The sequence below is a fragment of the Colletotrichum godetiae genome, assembly GCF_030913485.1.
Source record: "Colletotrichum godetiae strain CBS 193.32 chromosome Unknown BDP55scaffold_22, whole genome shotgun sequence".
NCBI lineage: Eukaryota > Fungi > Ascomycota > Sordariomycetes > Glomerellales > Glomerellaceae > Colletotrichum > Colletotrichum godetiae.
In genome coordinates this window covers 176,067-196,991 of record NW_026851270.1, presented here as the reverse complement: position 1 = coordinate 196,991, position 20,925 = coordinate 176,067, and the positions used below count along the sequence as shown (strand labels likewise).

Sequence of the window (20,925 nt, the reverse complement as noted above, 5' to 3'; positions counted from 1 at the left end):
TTCGTACCCACGTGCCGTAATCGGTGTTATAGAAACCCGCCCCCATGGTTCCGGTGTACGATGGGGATGATCGACAAAATAAGCTTTCTTGTTGCTGAACCCCGAGTGTTGGATCTGTTTGCTGCCTGATTTAATATCCCGGGCTCTAAACCCATGTGCTGCAGTGCCTGGCATGAGAATCCTACGTGACAGAGTACTCAGCCAGCAGCTTTTCAAAAGCACTGTAATTTGGCTGACGCAGGTTAACCGCCCAGGTCCAGGCTATTTGCTGCCTGCTCCGATTGGGGCTGGAAACGGACACTCCGTCGACCCGCAACTCGTGAGAAACGCGGGTGGTTCCGAAATTTCAAAACTCGAGGATAGGACTCATGTAGGCATCGTGAGGCACCTCATTGTTGAGTCGAAAGATTGAAGAATGCTCGGGACTCTTCGCAACGCTCCGTCCATCTATTGGGATGAACTTGGAAGTTGGGCTTGCTATCATTGACCGGAGCTTCTGGGAGTGAGAGCTAGTCCTGGAGAACATGCTTCCGCGAGAAAAGTCGATTTGACTAGGGTAAATGTACTAAATACGTAGTCGTCGATCATGAAGGGCTGCTCTTGAAAATCTTCACAAACAGTCAAACCCGCCATTGTTCGTTCAGCAAAAAACACAGTGTATGAGTGCTCATCGACAAATACTTCAGACTTTGCTACCAGCAACAATCTCGGCGTCTGGATCGATCATATAATAATACGAACAAAGTTAATTGTCATCAACCTGCGATTCGCGCTCCCACTTAGGCCCTTAATACATCGTATAGAGGTTGACATTACTGAATCAACTCCGACCGAAGCGGCCAGACGGATACTGGAGTATGTTATGGGGGTCTGCCCTGAGATTAAAGGGCAATGTCGTTGTACCAACTTCAGTGAATTACCTAGACAGGGAAACTTTAGTAACTGGAAAGTACTTGGCGAGATGGCAATCCACACAGTCTCTTTTGATCATCCTGATGAGTGTTGAATGGGACTTGGGAGGTGAGATTCGAACCCATGATTCCGGTATTCCTGAGAATCTGCATCCCGCGTGTATCAAACGGTCACGAAAAAAGTTCTCGGCCTACAACTGAGCACAAGGTCAGCGGACTAGATTCAATAGTCTTAATATCGAACTCCCTAGAATCATCCCGGCACTAAGTCCAAGCTAATGCTTGTTCATCTTGGAGCTAAATTCTTGCAACTTTAATTCGAAGAAACTAAAGTTAAGCTTAAATCATTTCAATTTTTTTATTACTAAGTTCAGCGAAGTCTGCTACGAGGAAATTTTGACTTTGAGCGCTGCAAAGTGCCTTTAGTGTTTGGGGATCCGAAACCCACTTCTGGCTGGCGGGCAACCGCAAATACATTGCTAGCAGCGTCGGCAACATTGGACGAGCCAAGATAAGAAGGGAGTCGATTACACAGCGTGCCACCACACGGTCGTTCCGCCCGTGATCTTGGCGACATGTGCCGTAATCAATAACAAATGTGTGTGGGAATGCTTATACTCCGTACACATGCAGTCATCCTGGCGACTTGACGGCAAGCAAATCAATTTTCACAGGAGTCGAAGTTGATGACAATGATTAGCCGACACACTATTGGTCAACAGAAGCGCACACAAAGATACAGCTCTTGAGTAGGATTGAGATACTTTTATTAAGGATTGTTTCATTGTCTTCTCTATGAGGATAATCAAGATCAATACCAGCAGTATGTCCCACTTAACAGTAGCCCGCTTGTCGCAAAGAATAACCATCAGGGATAACTTGAATGTTGCCGAAGCTAAGACCACAGTTGCTATTAGCATTGACGGTGTAGCCTGCGCGTTTGGTAGAATCGTAGATGTTGGCGTAGTAGTTCATTTCCACGCAACCTGTGCCTACGACTGCTTGGTTGATGTTGAGGAGCTCGACCTGGCAACCGGCAGCGGCAGCGAGGCTGACATAGCCTGCAACAAGACAGATGACGGCGGTGATCTTCATTGTGGGCTAGTTGTTTGTGGTATTATACGATAAGCTTCTTGAGGTCTGGGGAGTTTTGAAGCGCCATCGGAGTTACTCACCTTCGACTCAGCAGTTGTGTTTAGCGGTGTGACAAGAAAAGTTGGGTGAGTGACCGAGGTCCTTAACACTGACACTGGAGGCCGCTTCCTCTTGTAGTTTTCACGTGAAGGCAACTACCTGGTAGTGATCACATGTACTCATGTCGCTAGACTTCGGTCAAGGAGTCGACGCCAAGGAGATTCGTTGATGGGCCCAGCAAGGAGTCTAGATTAACGAACCCTTCTCAGGCTCTTCTGACCCAACCAGAGTCTGCCGTATAAATTGCAATAGGAGACCTAGTAGGTCTTAGGGGTGCACGAATCAGTTGATTTTTGCGGTCATGAAATCACCCCGGGTGGGAGCCGGTCAAGTCGGATAGAAGAGGACCCTGCGAGCTCTAGGAATAAGATACCATCCGACTTTCCTCTCCACGTCTTATCCACCCGCATGCACAGAGATTGTGGCGACCACATCGGCAGTCACGGCAACCTCCCACCAGAAAGATCACAATTGTACGGTGAGCTGTTGACCAAGATATGGTATGTGGCGTGCGTATCAAAAGTACATGTAAGTAGTGCCCGTCCTTGAAAGGGTGTTCAAGTGAACCCAGTGGCACCAAGACCTTGCCAAGTACAGGCTTTTTGCCTGTCCATCAGATCCTGTCTTCCGGTTTTGTACTGAGCACATGGTAAAGTCACTATTGCAGGTAGGCGTACGGTGTAGTGAGTCCTCAATATCGACCACATGTTCGCGTACAGGAAACGACCCTCTTCATCGGGAGCTCATTCTGAGACGAACGACTCCGTACGGTCAGAGAGTGGGTTTTAGAGACTGCACAAAAGTAATTAGTGGAAAGCATTGCCAGAATAGGATAGAATGGTACGCAATGGAAAACATCACCAATTTACTCCAGTGGGCAAAGCCCGCTTCTACAGCGCAAGCACTGACTAAATCGGCCAGCGCCAACTATGGCCTCCCGATGTCCGTCCGAGTGGACCGCTCAGCTGCCTTGTTCTCTTGTAAGTTGTAGGTACGATAGACCGTGGCATAGGCGGGTCATTCTGAAGTATCTCTGAAAACACAGTCCTACAGGCTACCTTACTAGGCGCTGAAACCCTGTTAGGCGGCCTGGAGGCGAGTCAGGTCTACTTTTGACTCATGCGGACCAGCCCAGACTGAGGTGCCTGGAATAAGTAATCAGCCCAAAAGAGCCAAGATCTGGGCTCTAAGTCTAAGCCTTGGGCTAGGGCTGAGCGATTCAGGTCGAAAAACTGCGATTCGTTGTCTGATATCAAACTTGGAAGACGTGTTGCGGAAAGATCTACATAAGCCTCAGCTGGATACTCACCAATTCGTACAGAAAAGGTATGTGAGCAATGGACCGCAACTGAGGTCGATCCTGAGGGAGGTTTCGAACGGCCAAGAATAGTGAGTTCTTTGTGCGTTTGCTCAGCGCGGGCATGTTCCGAAGTTCTGTTGCAAGTTGTTTGGCACGGAGTACTCCGTACAGTGGCTGCAGCTGGGTCCATTCCTTGCCAAGCATGAGTTTGCAATTAAACATACTTTACGGTACGAGGCATCCTATCCGTCGTATTTGTGTACATGTTAAATATTATGAACCTGATAGAAGTTTTCGGTTCCATGCTACAACGAGACAGTGGGAGACTCGTCTGAGACACCAAAGCTGAAAATACGAAAACACGGGCCGCACTGTCGTGACACGAAGCTCCATCGCGAGCGCCGTTACTCCCGAGTCCCGCGCAACCCGAAAACCCTCGGATCTGCCCCGCCGGTATCGGGTTCCCATCCTTGGCTTTCGCTCGGGCATTTAGGACACGGAAATTGGGGCTGCAGAGGGCGGTGTCCCGTACTACTCGTTGGGGAGGGGGCTATCATTGCCTTGCTAAATCTAGATCACGGTGCTACTGCTGTAGGTGGAACAACGAGCCCATAAACTTGTTCTTAGATCGAGACTCAGAAGACTGTTAAGACTGAAGCTAATAGCCTCGCCACGTATTGAAAATATGGTTCTCGTTCTCCTGCTCGTTCTCGCTTTCACTTCGTTGAAACTTGGCGGTGTTAGTCTTTCACCGCAGTCGACTTTTTGTCCAGTAGGCACCCAGCTTCGGGCAGCCGCCAATTGGGCTCGGAGCGCGTCCGACTTGATCACTTACATGCTACGCTAGAAGAGAAGTAGCATAGACAGAATGCAGATAATGTAAAGAAGAAGGTCAAAAGCTTGATCGAAGAGGACCGACTTGGGTAAGATAACAGAGGGTAGCTATCTGGAATGAACCGACATGGAGCCCAGGGCCCTAGACAGCCTGAACTAAAACAGCGGCGGGTAACATCCATCAGCGGAAAAAGAAAAAAAAACACTATCGTTTAGCGTTTCTGTAGGGGTCGCTGAACACGTTCTCCGATATTGGGTTCATCATAGACCGTCATCGGTCTCTTCATCATCGAGGAGATCAACCATTTCAACCACTGCATTAGAATCTTCAGCACGATTTGAAGGTCTGTCCAAACGTCCCTCCGGAACCCAAGAAAATGCCAAAGCGGTGCCCATGGAAGAGATACGATGGACACTGAAGAGGACAGCGAATCCCAACTGATAAGCTTGCATGACTTGTTCTTCGTTAGCATTGGTATAATACTCAAACCACTGCCGAACTTGCAGGTGGCACTTACCTTTGGACTGCATATCACCACTCAATGTCCGCAGGTTGTCGATGTTTAGTCGCGTCGCCTCAGCCTTCTGAATTCAAAGTCAGTCAAGTAGTTCTTTGATTATCTACCTTAGTGTCAGGTGCGATCAAGGGCATACCTTAGCTGTCTCCTCGTCCAGGCTCATCATTATCAATACACCCTGAAACATATTCTGTATGAGTGTCGTACTCAGAAAAGTGGCAATGAAGACGCTTAGGGATCTCACCATAATAAAACCTCCATTCATAGCGGCATAATCACGTTACTCACCAAGACTTAGCAGCGTCAAAAGCGCACTGGGGGTCATCATTCCAATCCCAAGAGAAGGCATGATGAGTCAAAGGCTATACAAAGAATTTGAGGCTTTGATTGCTGGTAGGGCAGTAGCCATAGCTACAAGCCCCAAGGCACCCTCGAGTAAGAGCACTTGGCTCACGCGCAATGTAGGCCTGGGCATCCGTAGTCATGTGATCGTCGTTCCTGCGACTGCACTCATTGCCGTGAATGCAATCGATGGTATGACAACATGGGCGCTTGCTTCGCCCGCTGACTCCAGTCGGACAGCCTGAAAAAGGATGGAATGTTGTACATGACCTGAGTGAGAGGTCAGGGGTTCAGCTTCAGCTACGTGGAACGAACATCTTGGTGTTATATATAAGATTCCCTTATACAGTAGTTAATCATTGAAAACATCATGGCGCTACCCAGGTTATTTCTGTAAGGGAACTGAATCATAAAAGGAGGGAGAACCGGGTACGGCGCTTTTGCCTCTACGCGTAGCAAGACAAAGGACACTGCACCAAATAGTACCAAAGCCGTAAGGATCAATGGACTTATCCAAGGTAACACGTTACCTCCCGTTCCAAGAACGAAAACCAGGCAAAGCAGTGATATCATCTATGGTTTGGTTCAGTAAGATTTTGACAGAAGCGGGAAACTTAAGTCCAGGCTTACAAGTAACAGCGAGCCTCTCCAGTCATACATCTAAAGCAGGTTCGTAAGGCATAGTTTTTCCCTGGCTTAAAGTCTCTCTGCAGGAATTATTAATGTTTGAAGGGATTCATAAATACACCATGACTGCAGAAGCAGACAGAATGGAAACTGAAGTCTGTACACATAGCTCCATCCAAAGTACTCCACAATGGCACCCCCGGAGATTGAACCGAGCCTGGAGATTTAGGTTTGTCTCAGTCAACGAAAGTGAAACAGAAAGGCAATGTATACCCACGCGGACCCAGCTCCATATTTGATGTAGTTGAGCGATTGGTAATGGCCTCTATTCTTAAGACCGACAATGTCTGTCAATACAATAGATCCTATCGGATTGTTAGCTGGCCATGGATTTGATATAAACCGTGCTTACAGAGACTTGTGCTGAAGAGCATACCCATATTCATCAGTCTGGCAACAGCGAGGCCGCAAACGCATCTCGCTAATATCAATCCTGTCCAAGAATTTGTGAATACTGCCAGACACAAGCCGACAAGAAACAAGAAGGCGGTTGAGGAATAGATAATACGACGACCTATGCAATTGGAAAGTGTGGCATAAAGAGGCTGCACAGTAATGGAACAGACGAGGATGGCGTTTACTAGCCATGTTGAGACCTTAGTCTTATCGAAATGAGAGGCGATGGCTAGATGTGATGATGATGACAGTCCAGAGTCGACTGCTGTGACCTAAGCACGTATTTGTTGTCAACACACTTACGAGCATGAAGGACGTCTAAGGAGCAAGGTACTCACGAAATTGGAAACTAAGATGGCTAAGTCAGTGTTAGTGTCAACGATACATAATCTTGGGATGGCAGTCTCGTTGAGAATGACCTCTTGGCAACTTAAACTGCGAAAGACTGACCGGCAATACTTAGGTAAAATCCGAAATTCTTGGATCTTCCAGCGCTCCTCTTGATATTTTTCAATGATATAGTCATTCTTCTACCAGAGTTAACGGTAAAGTGGTTGATATGGTTCAGACGCGATCGCCACACTCAACATCCAGTCTAAGATGAAGCTAATAAGAAGTTGAAGTATGACTAAAGAGAACGAAGAATCAAAAATCAACTGAGCACACAAATTCTTAGTCGTACTCACTCTCATCGTCTATCTAATATTCGTTTGAGGGCATTCTAGTTTGGCCCGCAACGTCTCGGTCGTGAGGCAGAGAGGCTCGGGATCCGTAATCCTCCGGCCGAACGCGCTCGGGAGACTCCATTGGCCGCTGCTTTCGGACTGGAAAGGTGCAGGGTTGGGCTAACAGTGTTCACTATGAGTGAAGCAGAGCAAGATGAGATCGCCAGGGAATGAATCCGCGTTGACAACCCGGTGCAGCGGTGTCTGTAAGGCCATCCGCAAGCCGCGGCTTAGGGCGCCCCACAACCCGGCGACGATAGCCCGAAATTCAATGGCCGAGGGCAAGAGAAATTCGGAGTAGCTCCGGGGCACGGGCAGCTCGTAGAAATCTCCCACATGCAACAACGCCTTGGCCGTGTTCTCAGTTTCGATATGAGCTCTGAAAGCCAGATTCCCCGATAGCTTCAAGTCATTTAATGTCGGAGACATGCTGCCCGTGCCACGAATGGCGAATACGTAACCGCCCTTGCCACCTGCAAAAGTCATCATGGCCACCTTATCGACGCCGTCGAGACTCAACAAGGCTTTGAAGGCATGCCTAAGCGACTCAAATAAATCCTCCCTTTTTTTTCAATCTATCGTAATGAAATCGACTTCTTTGAGGCAGAAAGTGAGCTGAAATTGCCGCGTTGGATGCTTTGTTACCCCGACTCGGACCAGAACGTCTTCACAACAGCATAGAGGTGCGGTAACAGGCATTGTGCAGCCTATCAACCCATATTTGAAGCCATAGATACATTTCGATGATTCGATAGTGAAGAGTCTGCTATTGCAGTGTGCCGTCCGCATGCCGTCTGTCGTGATCGCGATTACACCACGAGAGATGGGCAGAGTCCCTGGCATCCCACATGGCCTTGTCCACAGCGGTATCAAGTTTGAGCCCACTATGGTAGAGGTTCGCAACGCGAATAGCCAGCATAGACGTCAGAATGGCTTCGCCACCACCACTGCTATTTACAGATAGCAAGACCAGCCATGGAAACAAACGCAAAAGACAAGTACCTACCATGCCACGGCGGTCTGTTGATCGGCATGGAGTCCAGCACCCGGGATGACTGTATCGCCGAGTTTGCCAGCATGTTTGAACATCATACCTACGGTCGAATTGGCCGCAGCCGAGTATGTGTGTCTAGAACAAGTACGCCAACGGTGCCGTGTTCGAGGACTTCCGTCTTGTTCTTTCGCCAGTAATACATGCGCCTCTGTTATGAAGAAACGATTGTCCACCATATCCTATCCAAGACGGCAGGCGAGCTAGCCAGCTCCCTCTCCTACAATGAAGACGGGAATAGTGGTATCCACAGAGTCAAGCATGGCCCTCCCGAGCTTGATAAGATTTTTGTTCTTTTGGAGACATGCAGCAGCTCGGTATGTCGCCGTCTTGCCGTTGATAACTCCAGCCTCGAGCTTGAGATTATTGATAATTAGTTTGATATTAGCCGTGTTGTGGGAGAGTCTGATTCGCACCTCGTGAACGCTGTTTCGGTTGACGGCAGCTCCCTTGCCGGCATTGAACTCGGGAAGTCTTCTAACTCTGCCACAACCTCAGTCGCTACGTCTATGGCTCTGGAGCCCGTAAGTAGCCGCTCCTCGGCTTTCTCTACCAAGTTCTTCAAGAAGGCTTTGGTGGTGGCATGAGACGTCATCCCCTATCCATGATTCTGATGCACCTCCGTGAAGGAGCATCCCAAAGGGAGTGTCCATGGTTTCGATTTGATTGGGTGTATAACTCAGTCGGGCGTTGCGATATGCGCATGTGTAATTTGATCCAGACTTTTTTGCTAGTTTTTTTCTTCAAAGTCGCAAATGCAGCGAAGACATTACGGAAAAGTACTATTGCAGCAGTTGTATTTCCCTTTGCAGATTTTCCTTAAGATTACATTCCGCAAGGTCCATCGAGCCGAAGAAGAGGTTGAGATTTACTTTGAGAACACTACGGTAAGGCCAACCATTTTCGCGAGTGAGGATTGCCGTACTCCGGGAGTCCAGTATTACCGGCCTCACTTCCCTCAGCCTGCATCTACAGAAGAATGCTGGGGTGCACTCTGCAGACTTGGTGACATGTTATAGACGTAGAACATAAGCTGAAGCTAAGTATCCTTTTAGTAGCAACAGCAAGCGCCAAGCAAGATCACCTTCGACCAAACCTCATTCGCTGAATCAATTCTCCAACATTGACAAAATGTACTTCTCCGTGGCTCTCGTCACCAGCATTGTTGCCTCCGCTATTGCAATTCCCGCCAGCTCTGCCCGCGTAGGTGTAATTCAAGCATCGTATATTTCGTCACATTGAATGACATGCAGATGTATACCGTTGACACCGTCGCCAACGAACTCGCCTGTGTGGCTTATGACGATATGGCATGTGCCAGAGTACGGAATACCCACCCAGACGTCTCAGAGAACACAATGATGAACGACACCTTCAGCTTGTCTCCAAGCGCTCCGAGGCTGAGCTTGCCAACGAGCTTGCCTGCGTTGTCCGTGGTGACATGGCTTGTGCCGGCGTAAGCATTCTTCTGCCTTAATCAAAAAGACACATAGAGCTTCACTGACAATATCCCGCGCCTAAGCTCGTCGAGAAACGCGATCCCAAGATGGAGCAGCTCGCTAACGAGATCTTCTGCGTCGCTCGTGGCGACATCGCCTGTGCCGGTGTAAGTAGTCACCCATGAAGTATTATATTACCTTCACAAGATTCTAATCTGCCATGCAACAGCTCGTCGCCAAGGATTGAGACACCGCTGGTGTTGTCAACGAGCTCTCTTGCGTTGCCCGTGGCGATATGGCCTGCGCTGGTGTAAGTCATCTTCCACGTGGAGCATCATATTTTAAGCACACGGATCTAATCATGTTTCAATAGCTTGTTGCCTAGAAGGCTTAACAATAGATTCAGCCAGAGAGGGAGCCCAGGCTGTCCACATGTATACAACAATCTGCCGCGGGTGAGTATCTTCCAAAGCACTTGGGAGATAATCTTCTATTTAGGTGAGGAAGAACCCGCCATATGAATACATCACACTTCGGTATGGTCCCAAAGTGAGACCTCAATATCATACTTAACTGGCTGGCCTTGGGAAGCCATGATGTTTCCATAGCGTGACAAAAAACTAAAAAAAAAAAACTAAAAAGAAAACTAAGAATCTATCACCACTATTCGTGTTCTTCCCATGCGATCGCAGCTAAAGCTCTTTCCGAGTTCCTCTGAGCGAAGTATCCCCTCCAAGTCAAGTTCATCAGAGTGATCGCCGTTGCGAGTTTGAAATTATCAAGTGACCCTCAGGCAGATTCAGTTGCTCAGGAAAAACGAGTTTGAGTGGCTGCAATAAGTTTTTCTACTTTGAAGACAAGTGTGAGATAGTGTCGTATGTCAACGATCGTTCAGAGGTGTGACAACACGTAATAGGAGAGATCTACAGTATCCTTAGAGGCCGCCGGTACACACACATTGTTGGAGACTTTGATCCGGTGACTGAAGCCTGCTCTATGCCAACTGTTGTGCTGCGTAGTGCTTACCGACTCCGCAGTGACCAGTCGCTACCCAAAGGTGCATGATGCACTAAGTTGTTCCAGGCGCATATTGGGCTACCAGAACAAGACTTTGGGGTAAGCCATTCATTGGCCAAGCCATCTCGAAATGTGGTGGTGATATGCAGGCTATGAAGGATCGTTGCTAGCTGCATGGTATCGCTTGCAAAATGTATCTACCCCCTCTTTACTAAAGGCCAGCCTGCCTTGGTGTCGTGAATGATCCCAGCATGCAAAACGCACTGTATCTGGCCAGTCAAGTGATCAAGTATTTCTCTTAGTTGTCGCCCAAGCTCCGGGTCTTCTTCTGATCACGCAATGCCATCGGCCAGTCCTTATCCCAACCAATTCAAGATGGAGAGCCCAGTTGATAAGCCAAGATACCAGTATCGTGATCTCGACTGGACCGCGAAGGAAATACGCGTCGTTGAGCTTCTTCCTGGTACTTTCCAGGAGAGAATCCGCATCAAGTTCCATCACGTTGCTCTAGCACCACGGCGACCATCCGCAATCAGATTGCCCCCGAGCCGCGATGAAATCCAAAAGACCCTACCAGCAGACTGGATCGTCCGCGTCTGTCTCGACGGCCGCTTTATTTTTGAGCGCATCAAGGAATATGAACCAGAAGAGCCCTACGAGACATCATGGCTGCACCCTGTGACAGGCGTCGACCCGAATGTGAGCTTCGACGACAACAAGCTCGAGTACGAAGGGCTATCGTACGTCTGGGCACCCGAGGGAAGCGAGGAAGATGCTCTGGTCCTGGAACCTACTGCTCCGTCCACAGGCGCAGCTTCGTCGAGCCTCAGCATCAGGCCGAACCTCGCCGCGGCGCTTCGTCACCTGCGATACCGCGATATTCCCAGGCGCATGTGGATCGATGCCCTGTGCATCAACCAGACCGACCTCGAGGAGCGCAACAATCAGGTCCACATCATGTGCGACATCTACCGCCGCGCAAGTCACGTCGTCGTCTGGCTGGGTCCTGAGATGGAGGACAGCAAGATGGCTATGGCTGCTTTACGCCATCTTGGCGAGCAGGCCGTCTACACCGAGCGCGGGGCGTGGAGGACAAATCCGCCCGGATGTAGTAACCCAGAGCTGGCTCGCGCATCGGTTCCACTCCCTTACGACGAGCAGACCTGGCGATCCATCACCAGCCTACTGCAGCGTTCCTGGTTCGAGCGTCTCTGGGTGTGGCAGGAGGTTCGTCTAGCTGACGAGCGCTCTTTCATGCTATGCGGTCCCGACAGTATTTCACTATCTCTATTCCGTCGCGCAATCTTCTGTGCCAGCGACAAGAAGTTCCTTCCGAGCAATGAGGTGCGCGGGTTGATTCTTGACGCCGTCGAGGTGATGCTGCCATTCTCCAATCAGCCGTTCTTCCGAGAGCTACAGACGCTCAACTGGAAAGGATGCGCGAATCCCCGGGACAAGATCTACGGAGCATTGGGGGCTGCTCCGGCGGCAATTAGGGAGCGTATCACTCCGGACTATTCCCTGCCAGTTGAGACGGTATATAGCCAGTTCTGCAAGGCATACATCGAGTGTCTAGAGAGGCTGGACTTTCTCGACCGTTGCAACATCGACGCTCGTGAGATTAAGGGGCCTACCTGGGTCCCAGACTGGTCGGTTCCTGTTGATCGAGCAGTGCGGCTTCCGTATGCCGATATCTTCTATGCGGCCGGCGCTTCAGCCGCAGAAGTCAGCTTCAGGTCTGATAGTGATGGGACCGATGTTCAAGTCATGGAGGCTTCAGGAGTCCACTGCGGCACCGTGTCCTTCGTAGGTCAAAAGTCACCCCCTGCCTCCGACGGTCTCCTTGCCGCTGTGAAAACTTGGGAGGCAGAAGCACTCTCAACAGAGCGATACGCACCAACGAACGAGAGATCAATAGACGCATTTGTCACCCTTCTCGGATTGGGATACATGATCGAAAGGTGGCCGCAGTGCAACAGTCTCCTCACGGTGCCCGAGGCGGCGGATCTCTACGGCAGGGAGTTTATCGATACCAAAGGCGACGCAGTCTCTCACGAATCGCTCAACTTCATCCGCGTACGGCATCGGTACTTCATCAAGACGGATACGGGGTACATGGGTACATCTCACGCGCGGCCAGAAATCGGGGACAAGCTTGTAGTCCTGCTGGGTTGTCCGTCACCCTTGCTGGTGCGACCAGATCCAGCTTCGACTTCGGAGAAGCAACAGTACAGGGTCGTAGGAGCGACGTACACTCACGGTCTGATGGACACAGAGGCACTTCTCGGACCCTTGCCAGAGGGTTGGAGGGTCCGGATGGCCAGGGAGTCTGGGTTCTTTGACTCCATGCATTTCTTTTCAGTTACCGAGGACAAAACGACAAAGGAGGACCCGAGACTTGGCGAAGACCCGCCAGAGTGGGAGAGGCTTGAGGCTGTGAGGACGGGCAATGATCCGTGGAACTTTGCTCGGTATCGGAGTCGAGAGACAAGAGATGTAATCAACTCTGATCCGAGGTTGATGCCGGACGCTCTGAGATCACGCGGTATTCGTGTTGGGTACTACAGCTTGGTGTAAATCGGGTCACAACTGACACTCTGACTAAGATCTTATCCTCGTCTCGGTATTCTCACCAATGTTTTCATTCTTGGCCACATGTTTGTACTGGAAAATGACAACAAGTTTCTAATCACTTCACGGTAAACTTTATACATGTTGTAGTTACTAGGCACTATTATTACAGTAAATAATCACCGTTCAGCGTACCTTGCTACTCACTATCCGAGCAGTATACAGGCCCAAACGCTGCGAGTCAACAACATCGTATTAGTGACTAGATTATGATCACTCCATACGCCGTATATCAAATCGCTCCCTGTATCTATCTGTCACACACTGAAAGATGACTCCTTCCCCACATTATTGGGGAGGACTGCCTACTTGGTCTACAGATCTACCTCTCAGTGAACCATCGCATGTTCGTATATTCACCCACAACCACACAAAATGCTACAAACTACACCAAACCTATATACACACCTTCAATTCCGCTCCTGTCACCAGCACAGCAGGCGCCTTCCTAGGTCGGTTAGTTAAGTCAAACTAGCTAGGTGGTGGAATGGTCGACAATCAATTACCCCTTCAGCCTAATCAACAGGCTCCGAGTTCGAGTTCGCATACGATCCCAGCATGGGCACTATAATAACCGCCAAGAGATGTAGCCACACCGGTGGTGCACTCTTTTTTTTGGTTTTTTTAATTTTAAAAAAAGTATCCCAGGTAGTTCAGGCTGAACTATTATGCTAATTGCTCCCTTAGAGTCCTGCTATTCTTCATTCTACAATGCCTAAGATGCGCATGCCTCTAAGGTACAGTAAATCTATATATAGGTAGACGAGAGATGGTTTAGGGGAACTTTGACCTATCTTACCTCTTTGAATCTCTACTAATAGTGTCGGCCTATCTTGACATTGTTAGGACCCTCAACGCCAGCGGCGAGTAGTAGCAACACGGTTCGCGAGTGGAATCAACTAGACTCAGAGGTTTGATCCACATCCGAAGATGAACGGCGGACATAGCTCAGTTGGGAGAGCGTCAGACTGAAGCGGGTCTCGAAAGAGAACTTGGAAAACTTCATTCAATCAATCTGAAGGTCGTGTGTTCAATCCACACTGGCCGCATCTTCGCTTTTGCCATCGTGACTAAGATCAGGTTAGGTTACTTAAATTCCTTAACCATGGAGAAATTCATCGGAAATGAAGTAATCGGGGAGTGATTAAGTGTTGAGTGAATGGTTATCAGTAGATGTTGAATTGGCTGTTTGTCTACTTGAAGAATACGACAGGCATGCATGCCTACTTATAAAGCACACCTAGGATCTCTCTCTCTGCTCACTTGTTTGTGGTCAGAAAGAGTCGATGATGCTATGCATCTTGCTGTAAGTGAATATGCAGAGCGCTGGAAGAGGTGTAGGAATAATACTATTTTACTGAATTGTAAAAATCAGATGACTACTGTTTTTTGGGAAATAGATAGGCAGGGCTTCATGAATCTTTGTACCTCGTGACAGAAAATAACAGACCACAAAAGGCATGTGTCTCATAAAGCTCCCGAGATTGTGACAGAGCTGAGCTGGACCCCTTTTAATCAGCCGGCCGCGCCGCTACGGCTGTGGGCGCACTGACCCGCCCGACAGTCGGGACGGAAGCTCCAACGTCACACCCCTAACGCGCTGGCACGCGAACGCCAGCTTCAACTCTTTTCTCAGCTTCAAGCTAGATGCTCCTCCGATCGCTTCCACCAGCAGCCCACCATGTCGCGCAGGCCGGCAAAAGGAGACTACATTGAGACTGTACGCCCTCCCTCCTCGCGATCCATCCCCCTTTCAACATAATCCACGGACCGAAACCGCCGACTAACTCTTTCGCGCAAAAATACAGGACACGGGCAACAAGGTCGCCCGCAAAGCGACTCTCGTCGGCACGCAAAACATCATGCTAGGCGGAAAGACCGTAATCCAACCCGAGGTCATGATCCGCGGCGACCTCGCCCGCTCTGCACAGCCCTCCGCAGGCGGCGCCCCAGCCAACAGCACAGCCGTCGCCATCGGTCGATACTGCTTCCTGTCCAGGGGCGCACTCCTCCGGCCCCCGGACGAATGTATAAAGGGTGCGTCATATTTCAAGACGGCGGAAAACGTAACGGCCACTAGCTGACCTCTTTCTTCCCACAGAGCCTTTACTTACATGCCCCTCCGCATGGGCGACCACGTCTTCGTCGGGCAAAACGTCGTCATCCAGGCCGCTTCGATCGGGAATCACATCCACATTGGCCGCGACAGCGTGATTGGCGAGTTTGCGATTGTCAAGGACTATGTTCGTATCCTCGAGGGCACTGTGGTGCCGCCGAATATGGTTATACCGAGCTTCAGCGTCGTCGCGGGCCAGCCTGCACGTGTGGTGGGTGAGGTGCCTGAGGGTGGGCATGAGGAGTTCGAGCTCAGGGAGCTGTATAAGACGGTTGGGAATAACCCGCAGCCCTTGACTGCGTGAGGTAGCTCGGTTCTAGGCTAAGAGAGAGCTTCGAGACGGCTAGAGTGGTGAACTTCGAGCAACATGGCATGGCACATGGTCGCGCGATAAAAAGGAGTTTGGCGTGCGTTGATCGAGGTTAGAGCTCAAATGATACCCTTTCTTTTCTTTTTTTTCGAGTAGAGTCTGCACGCTGTCTCCTTACTTGCCATGATGAGGATCAACACTGCTTCACTTGTCCTTTAGAGAACTTCGCGCTAGTCGGTCGACAATCCGTCGATGTACGATGTCGCAGAGGGGTTCCGATATGATTGTTCGATATTTCTACAGCTGAAAGCTACTGCTACATTGTTGGAGCAATCGCAAAATCTCTTAACAGCATATCAAGATACCCTCCAGCACACCTGCTTCTCATCCCCAAGAAAATCATTTCGACGTCACCGCTCACACCAATTTCCAAAAGGCCCTCAAGGCTCCCCGGGCCAAATGGAATCGGCTAACTGCCTCACGAGCTTCAACTTGTTGACCATATCCTGATGCGAAACCGAGTTGCCCAGGTGGTGGCTCGCAAATCCACACTGCGGACTAACCCCAATCCTCTTCAACGCCTCCTCGCGAGTCTGTCCTGCGCCCTGGCCGACATAGTCAGCAGCCTGGAACACGCGCTCCTTCAGCTTCTCGACGTCTTCGAGCTCAGGGAACTTGGACGTGATGACGCCCAGCACGACGTTCTTGTGTGCAGGCAGCTCCTTCAGAGGCCCGAACCCGCCGGCGCGGTCGGTGTCGTACTCGAGGAAGTAGGTGTCCGCGTTGATCTCGTTGAACAGGCGGGAGGCGATGCGGTCGTAGCCGCCCTCAGAGAAGTGTCGGGAGTAGGCAAAGTTGCCGCGGCAGAGGTGGATGCCGAGGTGCATGTCCGCCGGGCGCGAGGTGATGCAGTCGTTATAGAGCTTGATGTAGGACTGTAGGAGGGCATCTGAGTCTTCGCCTGCGTCTTTGAAGCCTTGAAGCATCTTTTCCGAACAAAAGTCTAGCCAACATACCCTGTCAGCTAACCGTGATTCGAGGAAGGATTCGATGTGGAAGAGTCCCAAGGGGCTTAACTTACACGCCAAATTGGGGTCGTCGATTGTAATGTTGCGGACGCCGTGGTCGTAGAGGACCTGGAGCTCGGTCTGGTATGCCTTGGCGATGTCGGCAAAGTACTCCTCGTCGTTGGCGTAGACGTCCTTGGGATAGGCGTGCCCTTTTTGGTAGCGGAGATGATACCACTCGGGCGCGGGTAAGGTCAACTTGGCCTCCTTGACGCTCTCAGGGGGAATGTTGCTTTTGAGGAACTCCCATTCTCTCAGATAAGTGCTACCCTTGTGTTTGATCTTGCCAGTGCAGAGGATGGACTCGCCAGGCTTGTGATCGCTCTCAACTGGTGTTCAATTCCCGTCAGTCTGCCCATCCCAAATGACGAGTCTTCATGGCCCTAGACTTACTGAATGCCGCAATATCCGGCACGTACATGCGAAAGATATCCCAGCTTGGCGTGTCAACCTCCTCGAACCCCTCCAAACCAGGAAAGAAGTTGCCCCAGAACTGATGGCGGCGGTACTCGCCATCGTTGATGGCGTGGAAGCCAAGGTCCAGCTGCGTCTTGACAATTTCGCGCACGCCCTCCTCCTCGAGGCGATTGAGCTCCTTGTCGTCTGCAATCTCCACGGCCTTCTTCCCGTCCAAGGCGACGCGCTTGTCAGTCAGGGCTTTGGGCCGCAGAAGCGAGCCCATGTGCTCCGCGCGGAAGGGCGGTTTCTGGTGGTTCTTGGACGCCATGGTTTCTTTCTAATTACTAAGGCAGAGCTAGACAATGGATTGCAATGGAGTCAGTCCTGAAGAGACCTCCTGGTCACAGCGTATATATAGGCTTTGGTACGCGCGACGAGGTGTGGGGTTGCGAAATGGGATGGGCATTCGGCATTGCAAGATCCAATGGTAGGTAACTAGATTGGCTGGCCACCAGATCTCGCGAGCGTCCATTCTAGTAATATAGGGTCACCCAAAGCAAACAAGCCTACGCTCCTTGCGCTCCTCGGCCGTGGATCCCCGTCAGGACGATGTCATCCCGTGCCACCATCACCACTTCCCCCGAACCGCCCACCCACCAAGATCCCCGCTTTCCCCGCCTTTGTCATAGCTTAGTCGAGAGGGTCTGATCATATGTTTGTTAACGGTAGATGAGTAGAGCGGCATCGGGATCGGTTATCAATCAGTAGCCGCTTAAGTAAAGGCGAGTGTTTAGAGGTTGAGCATGATTCCCATCGCGTTCTACGCAATAATCTTTCTTAGAGTTGACTGGCTTCTTCCCGACGCAGCCAAGGTCATACGCCGCAGCAGCACAGCGGTGGAGAGGCTGTATCATTGTTGTTTGAGGAAAAGAAAGCCACATGTAGCTTGCATCCGATTCAAATACCTACGCAAGCCTCTCAGTACAAAGAACAAGCTGGTATGTAAGTGCTGACTGGATCTTTGGGCAGCCCCGGTGTATCGTCGATTCGCCGGCTGGCGTGTTTCCAGCACTCTGCGATGCCATTAAGATTGGTGTTGGCCGTTTCCCAGCCAGACACCTCGAGGCATGGTCCGCTGATTAGTTCGCTCGCAAACTGATCAAACCCACGGCTCCTACAAGCGCTTGCCCCTCGAGAATTCCAGATGTCAGAATTAGAGGCAACAACCTGGAACTGATGCCGTGGGAAGAAAGTATGAAGGCCCGAAGCTCCGAACCTGGAGCTCTTATCGTTATCTTACCTTATCGTACCTTCAGAGCTCTTGTGGAGCGGAGTGCACTGTGGCGAACCGTGGCGGGGCAAACGGAACAGGACCCCGCGGTGACATATCGCCCTATCCAGGTCCCGGTCAGGCAACCTCAGAGCTGCATCTCAACAAATGGCAGAATATCAATAATAGCATCGTCAATTTTGTTCTCCTGCAGTACCTTATCCTCAGTATTTGATTGAACTCAGAGTTTTAGGTCCTTCCTTCAGCGAACTATCAAATCGTCTCTCCGGGGGCAGTTTCATCGCTTCATCTGTACTTGAAACTTGCCTCGGTCGGGACTTTTCCGTGAAACATCGCTCTCCAGCCTATATTGTGTACTTCGTTCGACATCGCTCCTTCGCGTCAATTCATCGAGAAAACTTCTGCCTCTTTGAGAATCTTATGACAGCCTCTGCTGCAGTGCAAGCAAAGATGTCCACCTCCGTCAATGATCTCCCGAACGAGATTCTATCCCAGATATTCTCCCACCTGGACCGACCTGCGCCGTCAGACTCGAAACTCCACGATCAACCGAGCTCTTTCATGCTGCAGAATCTCTTCTTCGACCGTGATCTCAAGACCACTTCCCTCGTCTGCAAGCGATGGCGAGGTGCCGTTCTCCCTCTGCTGTTCCGCCATGTGGTCTGGACGGTTGACCGATTCGAGCTGCCGCTCATGGAAGAGACGGGAGACCCGGCGTCCGCGATCGACTTTTTGTCTTTCCTCAGGGCGCACAACTTGACCAACTATGTCAACACGCTCTCAATGTTTGTCGAAGATGCTATGGGCGGCATGTCGGATGGCACCAGCAGTGCCACTCTCATGGAAACCGGCTTTGCGAACAAGGCCTCTTATAGCGAAGACTACAACTGGCTCTGGACGACGATGTTCCAACATATCGATCCCACTCGACTTACAATGATCGCGTCACCACGGGTGCTGGCACAATTGCTATCGCGCATGCTTTTCCTCGGGGATGCGTGGAACTTTTCCATGCCGCAGCACGTTCTATCACTCTCGCGCAAAGACAAAAGGACAAAGGAGACAAAATCAGAGGCACCGGTGACAGATTCATCAAGTCCCTTGGCTGAATCGGAGCCTGTCCATCAGAAACGTGTTCCCTGTGACCTATTCAGCATCCGCCCCTGGCAGTCTCTACTTCTCAACGAAGGATCCTCAACGCGCGTCTATAAGACATACGAATTCTACCTCAAACGTCCGCCCTCCATCCTCGGCGCTCTTCTAGGAGCAGAAGAGTTCCCCAATGACCAGCCCATGATCTCGCCCTCGATCCGCGACCTCTCCTACGTCGGCATCTTCCCGTTATCGAGTCACTTCAATACCCTCGTACAAAACGTCCCGCGCCTCGACCGCCTCTTCGTCCAGCTCGTCCCCCGAAATGACATCCTCTCAGACCCCGACGAAATGCGTAACGTCGATCTCGCCGACCTCTGGATGGAACGCAACACGTCCTACTCGATGCTCTTCCGGGAGCTCTTCAACCCGAGCCCGGACAGTCCCTGGCTCGACCTCAGCGTCTTTGAGAGCGGCGACGCGGCGGACAAGGAGGCGTGGGATATGGCGGTGCAGTTTGTGCAGTTCAGCGGTGTGCAGGGGTGGAGAGTCGCGAGCGAGGGTGTATTCGTGAGAGAAGGGGACGAGGATGGCGTCGGTGCGATCCTCGGCATGTCTCAGTCAGTGGCGCCAGGATCGGCTCAATCACAAACATTGTCTGGGTGATGTTGCTAATACTTCAGGTGCGAAAAGGCTCCCGGGCAAACTCAGACGGATGGCGTTCAACGGAATTGCTTCCCTGCCGGTATCTAGCGTAACGCTTTATATGAGAGACGCAAACGCGCCGTAGACGGGAGTTTGTAGGACATGTGAAGGAAAATTAGGACAGCATGTGGGCCAGCCAAACGAAGCTCATAGATGTTCTAGAGTGCTTCGATCGCGGACTAAGGCCATGTCAGGCTAGTTATAACGTACGATAATGGGAGTGTGAAAGAACAGGGTATGGGAAGGTAGATTGGGAACATGAATCATAGTGCAATTACTAGCTTCAAATTCAAGGTTGTTAACTACAATTCGAAGAACATGTGCTACTTACCACGTTGACTCACCGAATGATTTGCTTTAATTGTTCTCTCGTATGTTGTTCTGTGAGAACGACGGTGTACAGTGTACAGCACCCTCAATCACCTCCTGAGTGCAACATCCCGATGCGCCCTGGCTGCCCAGCATAGAGCCAAGCTGTGGTCAGGACAGGGCTCTCGGCTCTCCATGAACTCCCATATCCACAATCTCCCCACCCGTAGGTACTCCGTATAGAGGCCTCGTATCATCACGCAACCACGCTGGAACAATCATGGTTGATGTCTCGGACCATCGCAACAGAACCGACAACCAGTAAGACTCGTCTTCGAGTATCAAGCAGGCGGCGTGGTCCGCGGGGAGCACCGGACAGATAGGAAGTTTATTCCCATCATCAAAAGTTTCCCCACAAGCCAACATACGGCATACACGTGGAGGGTTTCAGACACAAAGCCAAAGTCTGAGCAGCGAGCTTCCACCTTTGAGCTGAGGTCGGGTTCCGAGGTGGGGCCAAGGTGAGGCTTAAAGCAACGACTAACAGCTCGTCCCCTTTAGCTCTCGGTGTAGCTCTCGGTGAACTCGGTG

The 20,925-nt window shown here is 50.7% G+C and overlaps 8 protein-coding genes and 1 non-coding gene across 9 annotated transcripts; 6 read left to right on the top strand and 3 right to left on the bottom strand.

Annotated features, from left to right (window-relative positions):
- Positions 1-1,699: 1,699 nt before the first annotated feature.
- Positions 1,700-2,113, bottom strand: BDP55DRAFT_159646 (uncharacterized protein). Its single transcript, XM_060565668.1, has 2 exons — positions 2,087-2,113; positions 1,700-2,012 (listed from the first exon to the last, which is right to left on the bottom strand). The coding sequence occupies exon 2, from the start codon at positions 2,004-2,006 to the stop codon at positions 1,746-1,748; it is 261 nt and encodes an 86-aa protein (XP_060429180.1). The 5' UTR covers positions 2,007-2,012; positions 2,087-2,113; the 3' UTR covers positions 1,700-1,745.
- Positions 2,114-4,500: 2,387 nt separating this feature from the next.
- On the bottom strand, positions 4,501-5,106 carry BDP55DRAFT_632351 (uncharacterized protein; the record flags this gene model as incomplete). Its single annotated transcript, XM_060572412.1, has 5 exons — positions 4,501-4,700; positions 4,758-4,824; positions 4,894-4,947; positions 5,002-5,012; positions 5,046-5,106. 5 exons carry the CDS (start codon positions 5,104-5,106, stop codon positions 4,501-4,503), a joined length of 393 nt encoding a protein of 130 aa, XP_060429179.1.
- Positions 5,107-7,694: 2,588 nt separating this feature from the next.
- BDP55DRAFT_632349 (uncharacterized protein) lies at positions 7,695-9,970 on the top strand (the record flags this gene model as incomplete). The annotated part of the gene is made up of 13 exons (XM_060572411.1): positions 7,695-7,802; positions 7,868-8,045; positions 8,121-8,275; positions 8,336-8,482; positions 8,771-8,845; positions 8,897-8,970; positions 9,014-9,161; positions 9,212-9,280; positions 9,337-9,414; positions 9,452-9,564; positions 9,627-9,707; positions 9,771-9,852; positions 9,896-9,970. The coding sequence occupies 13 exons, from the start codon at positions 7,695-7,697 to the stop codon at positions 9,968-9,970; spliced, it is 1,383 nt and encodes a 460-aa protein (XP_060429178.1).
- A 632-nt stretch (positions 9,971-10,602) lies between these two features.
- On the top strand, positions 10,603-13,170 carry BDP55DRAFT_664792 (heterokaryon incompatibility protein-domain-containing protein). The gene has a single exon (XM_060574982.1). The coding sequence runs from the start codon at positions 10,754-10,756 to the stop codon at positions 12,989-12,991; it is 2,238 nt and encodes a 745-aa protein (XP_060429177.1). The 5' UTR covers positions 10,603-10,753; the 3' UTR covers positions 12,992-13,170.
- An 812-nt stretch (positions 13,171-13,982) lies between these two features.
- BDP55DRAFT_t187 lies at positions 13,983-14,094 on the top strand. Its single transcript has one exon. It is a non-coding gene; the product is annotated as a tRNA-Phe (tRNA).
- Positions 14,037-14,491, top strand: BDP55DRAFT_664790 (uncharacterized protein). Its single transcript, XM_060574981.1, has one exon. The coding sequence runs from the start codon at positions 14,265-14,267 to the stop codon at positions 14,478-14,480; it is 216 nt and encodes a 71-aa protein (XP_060429176.1). The 5' UTR covers positions 14,037-14,264; the 3' UTR covers positions 14,481-14,491.
- A 235-nt stretch (positions 14,492-14,726) lies between these two features.
- On the top strand, positions 14,727-15,465 carry BDP55DRAFT_728959 (dynactin Arp1 p25 subunit; the record flags this gene model as incomplete). Its single annotated transcript, XM_060579508.1, has 3 exons — positions 14,727-14,765; positions 14,854-15,086; positions 15,147-15,465. The coding sequence occupies 3 exons, from the start codon at positions 14,727-14,729 to the stop codon at positions 15,463-15,465; spliced, it is 591 nt and encodes a 196-aa protein (XP_060429175.1).
- A 190-nt stretch (positions 15,466-15,655) lies between these two features.
- On the bottom strand, positions 15,656-17,550 carry BDP55DRAFT_159629 (5-methyltetrahydropteroyltriglutamate-homocysteine methyltransferase). The gene is made up of 3 exons (XM_060565667.1): positions 16,932-17,550; positions 16,553-16,867; positions 15,656-16,474 (listed from the first exon to the last, which is right to left on the bottom strand). Exons 1-3 carry the CDS (start codon positions 17,263-17,265, stop codon positions 15,912-15,914), a joined length of 1,212 nt encoding a protein of 403 aa, XP_060429174.1. The 5' UTR covers positions 17,266-17,550; the 3' UTR covers positions 15,656-15,911.
- Positions 17,551-18,357: 807 nt separating this feature from the next.
- BDP55DRAFT_664785 (F-box domain-containing protein) lies at positions 18,358-20,333 on the top strand. The gene is made up of 2 exons (XM_060574980.1): positions 18,358-19,940; positions 20,014-20,333. Exons 1-2 carry the CDS (start codon positions 18,649-18,651, stop codon positions 20,108-20,110), a joined length of 1,389 nt encoding a protein of 462 aa, XP_060429173.1. The 5' UTR covers positions 18,358-18,648; the 3' UTR covers positions 20,111-20,333.
- The last annotated feature ends 592 nt before the right edge of the window (positions 20,334-20,925 follow it).

Excerpts from the sequence above, each read along its gene's own strand:
- BDP55DRAFT_159629 (XM_060565667.1), bottom strand. The coding sequence starts at position 17,265 with ATGGCGTCCAAGAACCACCAGAAACCGCCCTTCCGCGCGGAGCACATG. Across the intron at positions 16,868-16,931 it reads GCCGGATATTGCGGCATTCA|TTGAGAGCGATCACAAGCCT; the intron begins GTAAGTCTAGGG and ends ATTGAACACCAG. Across the intron at positions 16,475-16,552 it reads CGACGACCCCAATTTGGCGT|ACTTTTGTTCGGAAAAGATG; the intron begins GTAAGTTAAGCC and ends TATGTTGGCTAG.
- BDP55DRAFT_664790 (XM_060574981.1), top strand. The coding sequence starts at position 14,265 with ATGCCTACTTATAAAGCACACCTAGGATCTCTCTCTCTGCTCACTTGT.
- BDP55DRAFT_159646 (XM_060565668.1), bottom strand. The coding sequence starts at position 2,006 with ATGAAGATCACCGCCGTCATCTGTCTTGTTGCAGGCTATGTCAGCCTC.
- BDP55DRAFT_664792 (XM_060574982.1), top strand. The coding sequence starts at position 10,754 with ATGCCATCGGCCAGTCCTTATCCCAACCAATTCAAGATGGAGAGCCCA.
- BDP55DRAFT_664785 (XM_060574980.1), top strand. The coding sequence starts at position 18,649 with ATGACAGCCTCTGCTGCAGTGCAAGCAAAGATGTCCACCTCCGTCAAT. Across the intron at positions 19,941-20,013 it reads GCGATCCTCGGCATGTCTCA|GCTCCCGGGCAAACTCAGAC; the intron begins GTCAGTGGCGCC and ends AGGTGCGAAAAG.